This window comes from Platalea leucorodia (assembly GCF_965183815.1).
Source record: "Platalea leucorodia genome assembly, chromosome: 3".
Lineage (NCBI taxonomy): Eukaryota > Metazoa > Chordata > Aves > Pelecaniformes > Threskiornithidae > Platalea > Platalea leucorodia.
The window spans coordinates 107,184,795-107,204,570 of record NC_138825.1 but is presented as its reverse complement, the minus strand read 5'-3'; the positions used below and the strand labels follow the sequence as shown (position 1 = coordinate 107,204,570).

Below are 19,776 nucleotides of genomic sequence, written 5' to 3'. Positions count from 1 at the left end.
ACTAGGAGAAACTGAGACAGATTTTATGCCCCCTTCATAGGCACTGTCAGGAAATACTTAGTGGTTTATATGCGGTAGGAATGGAAAATGCAAAGCTTACTTCTGTGTCTGTATTATTTATTCAATACCTTCATTTACTTTACAGAATCTGACTTTATCTTTATGCCTGTGACTGCGTAGAGGTTTTTTACGTATGTTAACAGCTCTTCCATAAATCTCAATTTTATGATTTTTTACAGCATTGTAAAACAGAACAGAGACATTTTTAAGGGACAGTAGGTTCACAAGAATTACCAATGCATGTTCTTCCATCTTCTGCCAGCTTGTAGGGATCAGTACAGAGACATTTGTAGCTGCCTTTAGTGTTAATGCATTTAGCAGAAGGAGAGCATGGTGGATTAATTTCATTTTCACATTCATTGATGTCTGCAAAATGAATACACACTGATCAATAATCATTACAAATTACAGAGAGGGATTACTACCTTCTTATACACAAGTATGAGTATATACAAGTATTCATAAATGCAAGGAATTGTACACTTTCAATGACACACAGATACTGCCAAAGATCCTCACTGTTACTCTTCAAAGCATGAAGTTGCATTTGTTTTGTTTTGATTTGATTTGATTTGATTTGGTTTGATTTGGGGGGGGTGTTGTTTGTTTTTAAGCTGTAAATGATGAAAAAAGAAAATGTTGTTTTAGTAATCCACCAAAAGCTGCAAGTGACAATTGGCTGAATTTTCAAAAATGCAGACTGTAAACTGGAGAGCTCTTCTTGCACATGTTTATGTCATAAGACTTCGAGTTGCTCTATAAACTTTTTCCATAATGTGCTCTATAGACGTGGTGAAAATAAAAACACTGACACAGTTCTATACACTTCTAGGCACTATTTTGAGGAGCCAAGGATTCAGGTTAGCTTCGGATACAAAATTTATGACAGTAATCTGTGATATCACTGCAAAGATGGTTGTTTCTAGATTTTATATAAATTCTGTGAAATTACAATGTCCTGACAGAATAATGAGAAGATGAACAATTATCCATTGGAAAATGTACATAAACATATTGTTCCTGAGGCCATTCAAGACCTTTCACTCTCACATTCTGATTACGTGATGAAATGGGAGTCAGTGTGGTGTGCAGGAAAGAAAGTACTCAATGAGGGAAAGAATGCAGTCTTTTCCATATTTCTGCATCTTTCTTCTTTCTGTGTAATATTTACCTGCAGGACTTGATTCAGTTGCCTAAAGATAGGTGTCCAGCACTGTTTTAGATAGTTTCCCAATAGTTCTGGGTAATATATGCTGGCTTGTTCAATGTCTCTGACATTGCAGTCTGACTGCTTGCAGTCCTGGGAAGCACTGCAAGCCCATATGTGGGCAACTAGCTGAGCCTTCAGTGTCTTCTCTTTTTGGTTATATTCCTTTCCTTTCTTTCCCTACAGAACGTTTGATCTGCTACTTCAGGCTAAGTAGCTCTTTTTGATCAGTATTAGAACTGACCCTGTGATTTACTGACTTAGCTTAGCATTGTCGCTCAGATCACTTAGGGAATTCTGTCATTGGAAATAGGATCAAGCCTGATCCTCTCTTAAATTTTAATACAAAGCAGTAGCTGTGTCCAAAGCTAGCCATCAACTGAGACAGTGAAAAGAGTAATCATGCAAGGAATAATCTTAAACTTCAGAACCCTTAAGAAACACTAGCTCTTATAACACCTGTCTGAAGCAGGAAAATACTTTGTTTTTCAGGATGAAGATTCCTGAGTATTACTCCCTTCAGGGCTACATTTTGGGTTAAGGCTAGATGGGCCTCTGAGCAACCTGATCTAGTTGTAGATGTCCCTGCCAATTGCAGGGGGGTTGGACTAGATGACCTTTAAAGGTCCCTTCCATCCCAAAGCATTCTATGATTCTGTGATTAACTCCCACTGGCTTCATCATGGTCTGGGAAGGAAAACCTGCACAGGCTTTGCCTGAACTGTGATTCAAATGTTCCGTTGCAGCTTTTGTAGATCCATAGTCATACTATCTGTTAACTAGCTAACTCTTTTCTCCATCACTAAATAGTACATGTCAGATCTTACCAGCCTACCTTACCACTCAAAGAGAGCAGTACTTTATTAAAGCAAAGTAAACAGAGTTATCTATCAAGAGTAAGATAACAATAGAAAGGAAGGTAGCATAGTCTGGCATTAAATGACTTCCTGAATCAATAGAAATGATTTCTGTCAAAGCCAAAGTTAGTAAGCAGGAATTAACAGCTCTCAGATTCCTATGCTTTTGCCAGCAGGCCACTCTGTCTTTTCCAGAGCAGCATATAATTTTGAAACCATCTGCAGAAATGCTAAGCTCTATCCTCCTCATTATATTGCTTGACTTATTCCTAATTTGCTGAACATTTAAAAGAATGAGAACACATTGCACAGACATGCATGGAACAAAGTGCTTTCTACTGTAAAACTCAAGTAGCATCTGCATAAGTGGGTTTTGATGGTTTTCTTTTAATAAAGGCATTGCTTATTTAATATATGCAGTGGCTTGTTTTCCTATAGCAGATATACAGTCTTTTGTTTATATTACTGAACATATTAAAAGAAACTAGGACAAGGAATGATTCATTCATATAACTTATTTATTCAGTTTGCTGCCAGAACATTAATCTATTGAAAAGATTTTATTATAATTCATTTAACAGCTTTATTTCTTTATATGGTATTTATGTGGGTGGAATTCAGTGGATAAATAGGATTTGAATAAAGGAAAGAGCTGCAAATTTCATTTGACTTTTTCCATACCAGGTATACAATTAGAATGAATAGCTTTCCATTCTGCTGTCACAGAAATACTGATAAGCAGACTTCATTGCAGATCAGCTGCAGCACTTGCATTCAAATTAATGTACCACCATCCATAACATGTTCCTAAATATGGCCTTTTCATGTTTCATTTTTTCTCATGTTCTTATAAAGCTGAGCAGTTTGAGTGTGTGTGTGTGTATATATATTTATTTATATATATTTATGTATATATATTTATTTATATATATTTATGTATATAAATATATATATACACACACACCATTATAAGCACATGCATTTGAAATGTGAAGAGCGAATTCATCCTTCATAGCTGTGAAGACTGAAGGCCTTCTAATTAGACATTTGCCACATTCTCCTTCTTCCTATCCTATTCTATTCAACAGTAAAAATAAGGCAAAAGGAAGAGAGAAGATAAAAGAATAATTAAAATAACAGAAAAGTATTCCCTTGAAAATAAGTGTGAAATGTCAAAAGACAATATCTTTTTACTGATTTTTCACCTGCTCTACTTTTGTACCTGCAGAAGTAATTCACTTCTGGCAAATCTTTTCACAGCTATTTGGGGGAGGGATGTTCGAACCGAAGTGATAATTAATTTGTTTAATTTCACTTATTCCCTTCACAGTATTTTTTTCTTTGTCACTTTTGCTTAACTTATTAGGATGATACATAAACTACGGGTGCTGAGCTCATTTTGTGTCTAAAGCATCCATTGAAACAATGCTAGGAAAAAGACAACTATCTTGCTGTTATGTTGAATGTCGGAACCAGCAATGTATAATTCTGATTTGTTGTTTTTTTTCCTACTGGTTGTTATAACTCATTTTTGCTTAATTAGGTAATTTTTAGTGACATTTTCCTATCATCAACCTGATTGCTGAATCAGGATGTGTAGAGACTGAGATAGTAATTCTGGAGAAAGGAGAATTTCATATTATCATGTTATCGTACCTACAAACCCAGAAGGTTGACTACAAGAGAGCATAGGAGGGAGTTAACTTCTGATGAGCTGTGCTGGACTTCAGCTTTTATAAAATTCAGAAACAGCAACAAAAAAATAGATACCTATACAAATGGGAGCCTCAAAGTTCCATCCTTTACTTGTGCAGGTTAATTGCTCTTCTCCTTGTAATTGAAATCCATATTGACATGAATAAGTCACTGTAGATTTTCCAAATTCTGAACAATATACAAAATCACCATTTGCCACAGTCTTTGGTGTTCCACATATTTCCTCTACAAATAAAAAGACTGTATTACAAGCTTTTACAAAATTACCGCCTTACCCTTGAAAATAGGCATTATTCTCCATTACCGCTATAAATTAACTTTAGTGAAATTACTCACATGTTTTAAGGTGATCAAGAATTTATTTGTTAATTTCTGGACAAGAATTTATGGAATACCTCAGCCTTAACTTATAAGCCTTACAAAATTAGTATTATCTTCTAACAGTATGTTCTGCACAGTTCTTAGATAATATTTTCTATCTGTCTAAGAACTCCGGCCCCAATTGCCATAATGTCTGAATATATCACAAGCCATTTATGTTATCAGAGTGAAGTTGTCAAACACTATGTTTCTTACAGAGGAAGTTGAGAAAGAAGGAGAGAAAGACCTAGATCCCATTTCTAAGTTGTAGAAATACTCAAGATCTGCATCAGACCAGTAACTCAAGACCTGCCACAACCAAGGTCAGTGCTCTAACTGCTGATTACTCTCCTCTGCTGTCAGAAAAGACTGGTAATTACCAGATTACCTTCCTGATAGAATTCTTGCCAAGCTTCTAAGTTCATCCCAGGAATATTGTCACAATGCTTAAAATCCTGTGGAAACTTTCCAAGTAGAAAGGCATCTGCTGGCACTTCGGAAATTCCTGTATTGTCACAAATCACGCGGGACAATGAGTGTTTTTTGAGTTCATGCTTTTGAGCTTCTGTGAAAACATTATCATTTTCCCACCAAAATCTGGAAAGATCAATAGAAACAGTTTGAAAAAGATCAAATTCAAAGAGCTGATTATTCTTACTTTTACAGTACCTTATGTAAAAGACTGAAAATAAGAATTACAGCAAAATGTAGGTGGATACAACAATAATAAAAGTAAACACCATGATCTGAAGACTTACATATCCAGCTTGAAAGTCACGAAAAGGCTAGTGTGTGTCTGACGTACCGGGCAACTCACATGATGTGTTAAAGTCAGCTGGTTAAAACTATTAATTATTCACACTTGCAGAATTGCTTTTCATACAGGGCCACAAAAAAAGTTACAATCCTGAGAGAAAAACTTGGAACTAATTTGTCTGAACTGCATGCTTAATCTTATGCACACCAGCATTCATTGTGCACTCATAAGTTTTTTTAAGCATAAATTACAGGAGAATTACAAGAGTAGCCATAATATATTTCCCCATAACATAGCTTTTGAATTCTGCTTGCCATTACTGAACAGTTGCTATGAAAACAGGTATTGCTGAATGCTCCTCTCTTTAATATGGAGTTCTTCATTTGATAAGAAAGCTGTAGAAATGCAGATTAATTATAGTAGAAAATTGTAAAACAGTAATTGTGCTTTTGATGATACAAAAAAGTAAGCTAAGAGGACAGGCTGGAATAGAGAAGAGCTGCTTTTTTAATTTTGTCAGATCGTGAGTGCAGTGGCAGAACAGAAGAACCAGGTGATCTACAAAGCTGTATCTATTAAATTATATATATTATATATAATACATATGTGTGCATACACACATACATACATGTTTAAAGATAAAAAGAAAGGGAAAGAAAACACTGGGGGGAAAAAAAAAGATAAATATTTTGTACATAAAGACGTGTCATAAATGGCAAAAAAAATATTCCTGGAGTGTTTAATAGCACATCTGCGGTAGTACATTAAACAGTGTTAAGCACTGCTAAACTGCTAAGATAGTTCCCTGTGGTACTCAGACTAATTAGGATTTTCCCAAATGCTAGGCAGGATTTGTGGTAACGTGTCCTAGGACCATTAGCAGTAGAGTACGTATGTGATCACACTGTACAAATTAACCTCAGGTTTAACACAGGACTTGGGTGTCCATAATACAGGGGGAACAAGGCTGGGGTTTCTAGAAAAGTCTGTGAGTTTTGGGTTTACATTTTTCTGATTGGAAGGGAACAGCAATGTTGATTGTGGACTCAATGCAAACCTGTCATGTGGGCAGCATGTTAGGTTTTGTATAAGCCCCCTGAAATGGTACCATGAAAATGAGTTGTTTGATAGTCCTGTTTGTGGTCTGAGGAACATGAGGGCTGCTAGTGTGCCCTGGGGGGGCCTTTCAGGGCAAACTGGACCATGCTGCCAACCGGTTAAGTAAGGTAAGTGCATGTGAAATTTTGGAAAACTGGCTTTATAGGCAAATAGTAACTTACAGCAGGACAATTTGGGGAGAAACCTGTCCCACTTTGTCTATATTGGAGGAGGAGGCAATCTACAGGACCAGAGAAGGAGTGAATGTCCCACACCTCAGCAGCACTGTGACAAGAAGTGCAGGAGAGACGGAGCGGCTGGAGAGAGAAAAAAAGAAAGATGCCTTCCTCCTACCCTTCACCTGCACACTGTCCCCAAACTTATCAGAGCATCCTGAAACCTCACTGAGCATTCCCAGGCCCTTTCTTGTGACCAAAGCCATCAGAGACTTTGCTCCACGCAGCTCTCCTACACCTGTCATTTCCCCTTTCATGTACATTAAAACCTATTCTACTTTCATCACTCAATTCAGTTTTATCTATACTGCTGAGAAGGCTTGAGCAGAAAATTATTTTTTAATCTACCCAGCAGATACGTGTTTACTCTAACAAAAGTTGCTCCAACCAATTTGTATCAGGTGACCAAAATTTTACAGGTGAATTTTACAGGGTTAGGGTACAAAAAGAAAGAAATAAAAAGGGGGGGGGGGGGGGGGGGGGAAGGTGCAAGCCCTCCTATGCAAAGAATGACAAAGTCAGCTTCGGAATTTTTGCCCAACTATTGCAAATCCTGAGATCATAGAATCATGGAATCATTTAGGTTGGAAAAGACCCTTAAAATCATCAAGTTCAATCGTTAACCTAGCACTGCCAAGTCCACCACTAAACCATATCCCTAAGCACCACATCTACACGTCACTGACACGTCAATTAGGGTATCTAGTAAGCATGTAGTGTTGCTAGTGCAGGTGTAGATAATACCCAATGCTCTATCTGACAAGGCACTGCAATGAATGTTAGACTTTTCCATTCTTATACTTACTGTGTGACAAATGTAGCATGTTTTTACTTCTAACTTCTCTTAGATAGTTCCTTATCATAGTATTCATGACAATATCATTTCACATTTAAGTTAGCTGACACAAAGTTTGTGGCAGAAACTTGGGGAATTCGTTTATTATTAGAAGTCTCTTTTTCCCAATTTGATGTTAATGTTAAATTATGCTTAAGTTTAATTAATGCTAGTAGTATCATAAGACACTGAATAATAAGAAGTATCATAAGGCACTGAATAATGGAAACAAGTCTGGCAGGGCCTCGATAGATTATCCTTCCCCAGATAGAGTCAAGTACGCCTGTATGATTCAGAAGACTTTCAACCACGTTTTCAGCATAGGTGAGTGGAATGTTTGTTGTCTATACAATTTGTGTTAATAAGATACCACCTTTATGATTAACATTGCTTTTTCCTGTGAGCTAATTAATTAACATTTTTTAAAGTTCAGATTTAAATTCTGCCTTGGATGCTTATTTACATAATGGTTTCTTTCCACAACAGTGACTTATAAGAGGAGCTTAAAGGTGAGTGTAAGGACCAGATGTACTTAAAACACCACTGCTAGCATGGTGTGAGCAGTTTAAAATTAGTCTTCTCATGAGATTCAAAATTACTGCCACAAGTACATGACGGAAATGAAGAAAGTTTAGTTTTATAATTGCTTCAGGAGCAAAAGCAAGATATAAACTGCATCTCACACCCCTGTGACCTGAACCTGTATTTCTCCTGCCTTCCTAGTGTGGAGGGTTGAACTGGCAAAAGATCCTGGTGGTGGTTGTGCAGGGTTGGCTGAAGGGACATACTATGCTGTGTCCGATGAGGCAATTCTGGGACCACTCTGCAGTCCCAATTCACGTAAGACAAGGTACATGGTGTTTTTATTATACTCTCTAGGAAGCCTGAACTACAGCTCTCTGCCTATTCCTTCTGACTTTGCTGTGGTTTCCATGGAAAATGTTGAGGTTCTTCCAATTAAGGACCCTGAGACCAGTGCAGCCCTCAGGGACCAGAAAGCTAAAACCTGCATAGTACTACATCCACCCACACAGAAGTTAGTTGCCCCTGGCACAATTAACTGCTGGTGGCACCTTGCACTTCCAGCAGGATTGCACCATTGGACATCTCAATACTACAGAAACAATCTCCATGCCATCTGGAATTGAAATTATATACAGACCAAAGAAGAATAAGCAAAAACTCACCCAACAAAACTGAAGGAGTGAAGTTAAAAATGTGGAAGTGGCAGGGAATAATTTGTTTAAAGCCTGTTTAGGTATCATGTTGTTTTATATTCTGGGAAGTATCTTTATGTATCTGTAAAATCTCCATTGTTTCTGCATATTACACAAATGATTCAACAGCATGAATAAACTCACCGGTCACCATCCCTTAGTGCTTTCATTTGCTTTCCGATTATACATGCAAACAGGGGACCGGTTCTAGCATGTGGAAGAAAGTCTTCTACCAGACCACCAAGCCAAACATCAATATTGCTAGGATTCTGGTACAATTCCATGATTTTTTCAGTGACATTGTGATTGGTTATTACTGTATTCAGGTCTGTTTGAGATTCCAGTTTTGGTAAGCCACAGAATTCTCTCCAGTCATTATAACCTGTAAATATTATGTTAAAAGGAACATTAGACTTGTCTGTTAAGCATGATATATGAAATTAATAAATTTATAAGCATTGGGTTCTGACAACCTTAATTATAGTCATAGACAGTTATGTCTAAAAATAAGCCTATTATTATTTGTTAAATTGATCGTGGAAATGATGGCAGGATCTGAAACTACAGGATATGCAATTGCTACATCATTTTCATGAAGGAAAACAAAGGTTTAAAACAATTCTCCCATATTTAAGCAATGTAAACATGATAATAGATAATAGGAGCATCCACTGTGTCTTGAGATTTCCAGACTAAGAATACAGGAGTTAGGTGAAGAGTGGGCAAGAAGTATCCTGAATGAATCAGAGAATCATAGAATCGTTTAGGTTGGAAAAGACCTTTAAGATCATCAAGTCCAACCATCAACCTAGCACTGCCAAGTCCACCACTAAACCAAGTCCCTAAGCACCACATCTACACATCTTTTAAATACCTCCAGGGATGGGGATTCAACCACTTCCCTGGGCAGCCTGTTCCAATGCGTGACAACCCTTTTGGTGAAGAAGTTTTTCCTAATATCCAATCTGAACCTGCCCTGGTGCAACTTGAGACCATTTCCTCTTGTCCTATTGCTTGTTGCTTGGGGGAAAAGACCAACTCCCACCTTGCTACAACCTCCTTTCAGGTAGCTGTAGAGAGTGATAAAGTCTCCCCTGAGCATCCTTTTCTCCAGGCTAAACAAGCCAAGTTAGTAACTAAAGGACTTTACTAAGGACAGTGTCCTAGGGCACATGTCCAGCTCTCTGGAAAATATTTTTCTTTTACATTCTTTTACAACATTGAAATTACCAAACACCCCACCCCCCCATCTCCCAAAAAAACTTTCATTTCTGGTCTGGGAGATCAAACCTCCGTTTCTGCCCTTGTGTAGCTGAGAGCTTTAGACTCCCAGCTGGAGTCAGACTTCATTTCTACTATCCAGGGCCAACGACTTGTGTATTCCTAACTGCAGAGTCACACAGGAGAAATGGAGAGGGTTGTCACCCAGAGATGCAACACCCTTTGGCAATCAGTCAGTCCTACCTCCATGGGTAGGACATTGGACTCAGAGCATAGAAGGGCAGCCACGTTTGTTCCTTATTCATGCAGACAAGCGGTCTGATCAGGAAAGGCATCAGGACAGAGTTTTAGAAATGAAAGAGTCCCTGTCTACCATGCTGAGGGTTGTTGTTTCTGCTCTCAGAAGCTGTCACATGCTTGTAAGATGTTTTTACACAGGACTAGGAACCTACTGTATATTTTAACAACTGATACAGTCTAAGTGAACTAAGCTCCGGCAGCCTTCCTCTAAGCCAGTACACCCATGGCCTGACAGGCTAACGCTCCTTGACTGTTAGTTCAGTCTTACCCTTAGTTCAATCTTACCCTGGGCTGACTGGAGTAAGACATCTAGTGCAAAAAACAGGCACAAATGTGTAATATCTCTCAAAATGAGGTGTATACCTGAATAAGCCATCTACACCTCTCCTGGAGACATCTCAACACCTTCTGTGGTCGCTAGAACCAATCAGGTTGTGTCTAAGTTGACCTGTCCCACAGGCTGGGGGCAGCCTGCTGAAGGCAAGTAGCTGCTGCAGGCAGAAACGCCACTCCTCTAGAGCTGGTTCCAGCAAGAATAAGCCTCAGATACCTACATCAAGCACACCCAGATCCAGTCACTAGTTCTACTCACTAGTCTGTTCCAGACTTAACAGGTTATTTTAATTTCAAATGCTGGGGAATATTTTGTTTCCATCAAAGTTAAAAATATTAGCCACTTACCTCTTAAAAGAGACTTAAGTTACTTTTCTGATTACTGAAGGTATTATTTAAAAGCTTACGATTACATCCCGAATATAGGCAGTTATAGTTCAGTTACCAGCTGGGAGAAAATTCAAGAAAAATTGATAGACCTGGGAGTCCGTGATCACGGCCACGCTGTAAATTTAACGATGCTAAATCAAGTGAACCATTATTGGACAACACAAACAGTTTTTCTGTTAGTTCCTCGTTCAGTAGTTGATCTTGCACCTGCAGTTTTGCTGAATGTGCTAGAAGACCCCTTAGTAAAGGATCCAAGCCTCCTTTAAACACAAAAATAATATAATGTTACAGCATATATATAAACCATTATAACTTTCTTATAACAAATGTGAATGCATGTATGCTTCCATGTTTTTTAAACAATGGCCACAGGCTTTTACGTTCAAACACATGCAAAAATATGCTGCAGGTTGAAATAGAAGTAATAGTGCTATTAAAAAGCTCCCTCTGCTTCTTCAGGTGTAAGAAAATTTGCAACCTGATAATACATTCATCCACAAAAAAAAGATATGAAACATCTTCATCATCAATCACCAATCAACAATTTATTGTCAATCTACCAGACTGGTTTAATCTGGGGAATAACTTTTGTCTGATTCAGAGAACTATTTAACTCAGAATAATTGTTCCAGTTCATGTTAATGTTCTGGAACCAGTTTAACAACTTAAATCAGCGATGCAATTAAGTAAATGTCCCAATTCCTAATTCAAGGTAAGTAACTTTGAAAAAAGTTACAATATTCTGGAAAAAAAAAACCCAAACAGTTTAAATAAAACCATACCTTCTTTAATGAGCCTCCAGGGACTAAAGAAAACCTCATGCAAATGAAGATTTGGGAGTTCTGGATCATCTAAATACTGTGCATTCAGTCGCCTTACTATCGGTTGGATTGTTGCATGACCAAAACGAAAAGCAGCTGTTGAAAATACGTTGGAAACTGTAGGGTTCATTGTGGGATCATAACCTGTATAAAGGCCAATATACAGATTAAAAGCATCTGGGCCAATGATTTTGGGAATGTAATCTCTTAAGGTAATAATCTGAAAGAAAAGAAAAAGAAATATTTGTCATTCATTGTCTTTATAGATCAATAGTAATGTTTCTCAAATGCTAACTGCCTTTTTCTTCACTTATCTGTCCCCAAGCATTTGGCATGGCTAAGAGTAGTATTAGCTGGTAAACAATATTGTTCTTATTTTTGCAGTAAGGAGACAAATGACTGGAGAGAATCAGTGGCACAGCTCAGTGCAGTACACCAGCCAGGCCCCTGTTGGCTCCTACCATAAACGCTAGACCAAAGCCTCCTGAGGAGAGATTACCACTCTTGCTCACTTCCAGTCCATGGGGGTAAACCAGCTCACAGGAGGCATGCTGAGATTTAAAGCTCTGATTGCGATGGTGTAAATCATAATGCCCTTAAAATTTGCAATGAAAGTGTGAATTACTACAAAATCTTTCAAGAACAGTTGTTGATATGAACAGATTCTATTTTCAGATATATATTTGTGACACAAATCCTCTTTACTGAATATTTGAAATGACCAGTCTTTAAAATGCTGGTGCCCAGAATCCCTTGGTAGACATTTTATGCTAAACTCAAGCCAATTTATGGAGTCCTAAAAAACACACTTCAAAAATGAAAATGCTGATAAACACCTTCTGTCAAACACTTTTATAATGTAATACAATTACAGTCGCATGAAAAAAGCATGTGAGTAATCATGACCAAAAAAAAAGGGGGAAACGATCTAATGTACCAAATAAAATGAAAGTGCATTATAGGTTAAAGATTACGTTGAACTCAATAAAGCATAATGGGATGAATATAAGGCATCATGAACTAAATAAAATGCCTTATAGATTCAATATAGTGTGCAATAAAATATACAGACAAACGTACTTTGTGCTTGATATAGTGTATATTGAAAAGCTAGTGGGCATAAAAAAGACCTTATGTAAAACTTGTATCTTTATTTTAGGCACGGCACAGAGACAAGAAAACCCCTCCAGAATTTGCTCACTTTTCTCAGAAGGCAGAGGTAACAACCTCTTTATGTTTTCAGGTTAGGTCACACAGTGAACAAAATCTTTGAAAGACAATAGGTTAGAATTCTTTTTACAGCTCCTTTAATATAACATATGAAGAAAAGAAAATAATTGCTAGAAATTAATACTGACACTGTCATTTGAGAAGTTAACCTTTTGCTACATTCACAAAGGTTTTGCAAGACAACAATTCTTTCTAATTTTAGATTTAGAGTTAGTTTTTACAAGCAAAGACTTTAAGTAGGACTAGGTTAGCCATGGACACAAACATCCTGATATGACTGTCATTTTTTGGTTCATTGTAAATGAAATCCCAAGCTAAGCTGCTCATAAAGGCCAGATGCCCCAAAGGAAAGGGCAATTCAAATTTTTCATTTGCTCCAGAGGTAAGATCTTCATTTCTTGTTTCCTTGGTGGTGGAAGAGGGGTTGCCATTTCAAGACATGAAAATTAAAAGGCTAAGGTAAAAAGGGCTCTTATGCCTGCCTTGAGCTAGGAGAGGTATCTGTTTGATGGAAACTTCCAATAGCTAAATAAGGCTCCATCAAGTGGAGGTGGTTTTTAGAGAATACAGACTAAGAAGATGTTTCTAACACAGCGGAAAACGATACTGCCAGAAAGAATCTGGAGTCTGACAGAGAACAATATCTAAAATACATCAGCATGTAGCATCCAGTCTTTGTGTAGTCTCTGAACATACCTTGCCTGAATTTGTCTGCGTGAAGTCAAGGAGAGGCTCGCTACAAGTTCTCATAACTGACACAGATATAAGTTTTAAAGAAGGTGTAAACAGCTGACAAACATCAAAATTATTTTTGTTAAAATTCTTTTGCATGCACTCCCTGCTCTGAGAGAATGATTTAAAAGGTTTATTTCCTTTCATATTTGGCATAAATAAGCATAATACTTTCTTCGATACAGTGTTCCTTCAATAACTGAGATTCTCCTGTGGAAACAAAGGAATGCTCTTGTCTAAAAATACATCAATAAAATCAGAGCGAGAAAGGGTCTATATGAAAAACAAATTGCAAACAAGTACAATGAACTGCTCTACCATTTATTACTTACTTTGAGTCTATTTATGAATAATAAGTTAACTTTCAGGTGTTTGCAGCAGCATAAGGGATTTATGTGGATATAATGAGTCTGAACCTACAAGGGACTGGGTGGTCTCAACTCCTTGTGATATTTATGAGATTAGTGGTAATCCAAGCTCCTCTTAGGAGGCATTCAGCACCTCATAGCATCAACTCCAAGCTCCATAGAAGTCTCATGAAGAAATTAATTTTAACCAATAATGTCAATATTTCTACTGTCTCACGGCAGTCATTGTTTCAATGGTATAATTCAGTGAAAAATGATGACAAATGGGCACTGCCTTTTAAACAGAAGCCCATATGCTCAATGTTTAAATTACTTTAGTAGTATATATGACCAGACAGTAACAGAGGGATTGAGAGTATTTAAATGTTATTCATTTAGTCATATCAGAGAAAATAAAATTTTGATTTCCTAGCAATTCAACCAATCATATGCTAAGTATTCAGCCAGAAACAGAGTCTGAATGATTACAAGACTCTCAGAAAAGGCTTTGTACAGATTTTACATCATATCCTGAACCACGTGTGCACTGTTTATAGAAAAGTAAGTGAATCCTGACCTGCAAGCCCAATAATACTCCAAGTTAAATAGGCTGTTAGTGTGAAAGGCAGCATCCCTCTCATTCAGAAGGCAGAATTACAACAGGGGTTCCCAAGTGTCCTTATGAACTCAGCGAGCATCCTGGCTGGGTTTGCCTTCAGGCTGGGCCACCTCCAGCAGAAGTCAGCCACACATTAGATATTTGGAAACAGGTTACATCATAATTTCAGATTATTTTTGAGAATTTTTCTGTTCATGTTAAAAGTTATTTTAAATTAGGTGCAAAAGTCACAGAAAGTCATATTACTTCTCATAAGTTTCAGCAAACTTTCCTTGCCAAACCCCCTCCAGCATTTTCCAAAGTAGGTGTGAATGGGGCACAATGGATGGGAAAGGAAAATAAAAAAAGGCTGGAAGAGAGAATATAAAAATATGTGAACTATCATAAGAATAAGTAAGGCCAAAAATGCAACTTGACTCAGTATCTCACTGAGATAGTGAAGAGCCAATTAAACGAAGCTCCTGCACTTGGGAAAGATTGCAGAAATAATAGAGAACAACCAAACATAGCAATGATGTTTAATTCATCAAAGTGCTAAGCACAGTTGGTTTGAAGTTCTCACTGTAGATATTAAAGGATTTACAGATGATATGGAATTCCTAAACTTTTCTGTAAAGGGTGATTTTATGATAGTTCAATTTTTAATAAATAAAGAACACATTATTATAGTTCCATTAATATTCTGAACTATACTCTATAAACATGAGTTATGACAGTATGCAACACATACTCTTTTATAATAACTATTATTTATCTATTCATCTTTTATAATTTCATAGAGTTTAAGCTCTGAGAGGAGTTATCTAGTCATCTAATTTCACAAACAAGTTTCATCCAAGTTAGCCATGTTGAACCCAATAATTGTAAAGTTAAAGTACGTCAGCCTCAGAAGACACCCACTTTCAACCCGTGCCTCGGATCATGGTAGAGAAGCAAGGATGCAAGATGTTCAGAGAACACAAGCAGATGTAGAAGGAAGTGCAAAAAACACCTATATACACACTGAAAACTAAAGGCACTTGTCAACTACAATTGGGATCCACTGGCAGTAACACCATTAATCCAGAGATGGTTCTCTGATACTGTAATAAATCACAAAGAATCTGATTCAGACTGATCTGCAAAACTCCTGCTTCACTCTGACTAGTGCCATATCACCTGGCTTTCACAATCCCAACGGCACATCAGGGGAAACAGTCTCTGGGAGGGACAGCACATGTGCATGCAATTGCATCCTGCAAACCACGTGAAATAGCAATGTTAAGACTGTAGCAGTTGCATTACTGAGCATTTTTTCCTGTTTTATGTACACTTTTTGTTTAAAGAAAAACAAATTTAAACTATTTTCTTACAAATAGCTTAAAAGGAGGAATCCTAATTCTCCTTACTCTGTTTTCTCAGGTCAAAACAGGAATAAGCAAAACAAGCAGATAGATAGTTTCATTTCAGTTAGTAAATGACAATGAAAACCTGTCTTTTTGCACAAAACACTAAGTAAATCAAGGTATGTATTTTTACCAGTGTATACTGTAGTGTTAATACTTTAGAGATAAGCATGTGTCATTCCTGTAAAATACAAGGGGAGAGTTAACCACTGTTGTGCTTTATATAAACTACTACTTATCAGTAAAACAAGCCTAAAATGCAACTAAAAAGAAATCTGTTTTGTCCAGGATATCAAGAGGCAATTATTATGTTTGGTAACTTTGTCAAGTTTCTATTATTAAACGCTTATCACTAGAGATATTTACATTGCCAAAAAAGCATCTAGGAGGAAAAGTAAGGTCTAGAGAGATATTTTTTTCATTCTCCTTATTCTAGAAAGAAGAGGAGACTTTTTGTTCAATTCTCTATAATTACACACCCACAGGCAAAAATTACGCTTGAAAGTATTCATTCCGAAAAGGGAGAATTTTAGAAATGTATAGCAACTGAAACTAAATTTTAGAGTGGAAATCTCAAGGTAACTTCAACTAGAGCTGTCATTAGTGTGCTGGTTAGCATACCACATTAACAGAGATACTCCAATTATCTCTCTTGAATAAATGTCTCTGAACCAGCTAGAAATAACTCAAACACATTTCTAATGAGCCATAGGCAAATCTCATTAGTCTGTGATACTGGTAGAGATAATGAGTAGCCAAGATTCATGCAGCTTATTGCCTTGCACAAAGTATTTTCTTTCAGGCCATGTTACTGGACGTAAATCAGAAGTGTATGAACGCGCAGAGGCCTACTTTTCGATCTGCACTTTTCTTCTGACAAGTATTAACAACCATTCTGACTTGTTAGTGCCATTATTTTAATGCAAAGAGCACATTTACAGCAGAGGAGCTAACATGGTTGATGTAATCAAAAAATATGTATTAAAAAAAAGCCAAACTTTTCAACAGGACTGACTAAATACAATTAAATAAAGTACGCTACTTTTCTGAAGTTATCTGACTTTAAGTGCAAATAACAGCATGCCAGAGAATGCAGGTGATTTCTTAAAAGAAACATTCTGCATATTCTGCTGACTAAAAATTGTGGCAGAAAAAAGGAAAAGTGTTTTATCAGAATAGTGAAATTTTTCTCCCTCGTTACCCAGTTCATCTTCAAAAAAAATCTCTTTTTGGTACTAAAAAAGTCTGTTTGTAAGAATCAGAAAGTGTACAAAAGTTCTCTAGCCTTCAGATGATTCTGGTCCTGGTATTACTCATCCAGTATTATGGATTATAACAGACAGGCTGAATCACGGTCTCTTAGGTTGTCTGATTACAGGTGAATCTCCACAAATGCAAAGGGTCTGATGAGGCTTGGAAGAGCAACATCAGGTGGAGTAACCTGAGTAACCAAACCATTGAAAATGGACTCGCAGGATTGTCCGTTCCCTGAGGCCACCAGACAGTGTGGCCAGACCCCAAGCCCAGTGTGAAACCCACCAAGATGAGCCAACAAAAGAAACTGTCCCCTGGGCATCTTGCAAGCTAAAGGGGTGGTTGGGGTAGGAGTCATTGTGAGGTGCAGGGAAGAGAGGACTTGGGGAGACTGTGTAAGAACTTCGTTTGCGATGTTTTAAGGGGATTGTGGGAATGTGTGAAACACTATGGGGTACTCAGGGAAAGGACTAAAGGTGGGGAAAGGGAGGGGTCAAGGTGGACTCAGTCAATGTGGACTCAGTCAAGGTGGACTGGAAAAAGCGTGGGGAAATAGAGGGAAAAGGGGTTAAAGGGGCTGTCTGACTGTGAAGAGTTAGCGGATCAGTGTGCTCATCTGACTGAGCCCTGCACTTGATCTCTGCAGTTTAAGCTATATTCTTCTGAAATCCTATTTCTCACTATCCCCTTTGTGGCTGTACTCTCTACTCTGAGCGTGTGTGTGTGATCACTAGTGAGTTTCCAGCCAGACCAGAGATGATGAGCAGCATAAGAAACTTGAGGACTTGCAAAGAGAGTGAGTGCGACCCTGAGCCTCAGGGGCTTGTGGGTTCAGGCATCGTGAGCTGGACCAGCTCTGGGGCCAGCCACTGTGCAGGCTGTCCAGGAGAGCCCTGCGTTGCCTGTGTGTGTACTTCATTAATGGGTTTCAATCCTGAGCAGCTGCAGAGAACAGGGGTCAGATCATCCATGTTGTTCACATTCCTGTGGGTGCCAGCAAAGGTGCTGCTTTTGATGTGTGCTGGTTGGTGTGGCCTAGTGTGTGTGTGTGTGTGTGTGCGCACCCATGTGCATGCCTACTGGGCATAAGTGCTTGGCTGGACCTGAGGACAGGGAGCCACAATATCTCCCCATCTACCAGGCTAGTGCTGGAGAAATCCATCTGGGTCCTGATGCCGTCCAGATTTGAATGCCTTTAACACTATGAGCAAGCAGATTATATTTTGTGCAAGGGAAATACTGTTGAATGTTTTCATTTTGCTTCATTTATGATAGGGTCATGTGAACGTCTGCAGGACCAGATGCTGTCCACACGGAATACCAGAACTGTGAGGAAAAAAGAAGTTAAAGCCTGTGTAGCTACTTTGGGGTTGGGGGAAGGAGGGAGAAAAAGGTAAAATAGTGAGCAGAAATAGTTCTTTGTATTCTCAGGTCTAATATAAACATTCTTAGGAACTCTTTTCTCCTGTGTTTTCCCATATTTATTTCTCCTGCTATCTCCTATCAAGAGTATCCCTTGAAGTTTATGCATTAATGCATCGAGAACCTCACAGACATTTTTACATAGGGACATTATTAATTTATATAATTCCTGTGAGAAAGTAAGCATTTTGAACACTATGTAAATACAGAGACATTACTTTTTAATTGTTTCTTTTACCAAAAAAAACCCTACAGAGAAATGCATCTGAAAAAGCGTCTTCAATAGACAAAATAGACACTGGTGAAGCCTGCAGAAAGATGAAATGGAGTAGAAACTGCCATGAAAATCAGAGCACTGAGGGATCTGGACAAACGAAGGACAAGGACATTGCATTCAGGAAAGTGGAAAACAGAATGAACATGCCAAATTTGAAGTGCAGAAATAGGTGGCAAAGAAAAGGTAACATCATCTCCAAAGCCACCCACAGAAATATATTTGAAGCTTCGTAATTGATTCTAAGATATTCACTGCAACATGTAGATAAGCAAATAAGCAGCCAACCTGATGCAGAGCACCGACAATTTTTCGTGCTTCTTGGTAGACTGTCTCAGCAGTCCAGTGGCCATTGATGTTTTTGAGGGCTCTGGCCAGGCGGTTGTGCTCTCTCAGCCACAGTGTGTGCATAGCTGCCAGAGATGTGACTTCGCTGGATCGGCTATCCCCAGCCATAAAGCATTCAATCCTCTCATCTTCACTTGCATTCGAGTCCTGTGCACAAGGTGACGGGATCTGGTCTGTAAAAGGCAGGTATTCCAGATGGTTATCATAATATTTATTGTTTACTCTAAGAAGGCCTTCTTTGCTTGTTAAATTCCTCAGTTTGTTTTCAATGGCAGGGGTACTGCCGTAGACGGTAGAAGCATCAAGGAAAGAAGTTAAGCCATTGATCTGTTGTCTTGGATTTAGCGCTGATAGATTTCCAAAGAGAATACCATGATCACCAGTGCCACATGCAGGAGATGAGCGGTAGAAGGGCAGGCAATCCATCCCTGCAGTTAATCTATCATTGGTGGTCACCTGCATAAAAAAACCCATGTATTTTCTGAGGTGAAGGTAACAACTGTGGATCTTGAATTAAGGCTTGTGTAAATATTTCCATCTTCTGTCTCAGTTTTCAGTTGTTCAGATCTCATCTACTGGACTGACATATTCTAAACCTGTAGAGATGGTTTTCCTTTAAATTTAAGCAAAAAGTTGATTTAACCCTTTTTAAGCGAAGACAGAAATAAAACCCAAAACCTTTACTCTGTTGTAAAAGCAAGCTACTGATATAACCCCTTTTGTGTAAATCTACACCTAAATTAGCCTGGCTTCACAA

At 38.1% G+C, this 19,776-nt stretch overlaps 1 protein-coding gene across 1 annotated transcript in view; it reads right to left on the bottom strand.

The window, feature by feature from the left end:
• Nucleotides 1-265: 265 nt before the first annotated feature.
• The window catches only part of TPO (thyroid peroxidase), a gene marked incomplete at both ends in the record, with an annotated part of 58,757 nt that continues 39,246 nt past the window's right edge, over nucleotides 266-19,776 (bottom strand). The window contains 7 exons of the mRNA XM_082305496.1: nucleotides 266-426; nucleotides 3,895-4,065; nucleotides 4,589-4,797; nucleotides 8,488-8,725; nucleotides 10,677-10,847; nucleotides 11,370-11,628; nucleotides 18,960-19,475. Coding sequence (XP_082161622.1) covers nucleotides 266-426; nucleotides 3,895-4,065; nucleotides 4,589-4,797; nucleotides 8,488-8,725; nucleotides 10,677-10,847; nucleotides 11,370-11,628; nucleotides 18,960-19,475 — 1,725 coding nt within the window. The remainder of the gene's footprint in view (nucleotides 427-3,894; nucleotides 4,066-4,588; nucleotides 4,798-8,487; nucleotides 8,726-10,676; nucleotides 10,848-11,369; nucleotides 11,629-18,959; nucleotides 19,476-19,776) is intronic.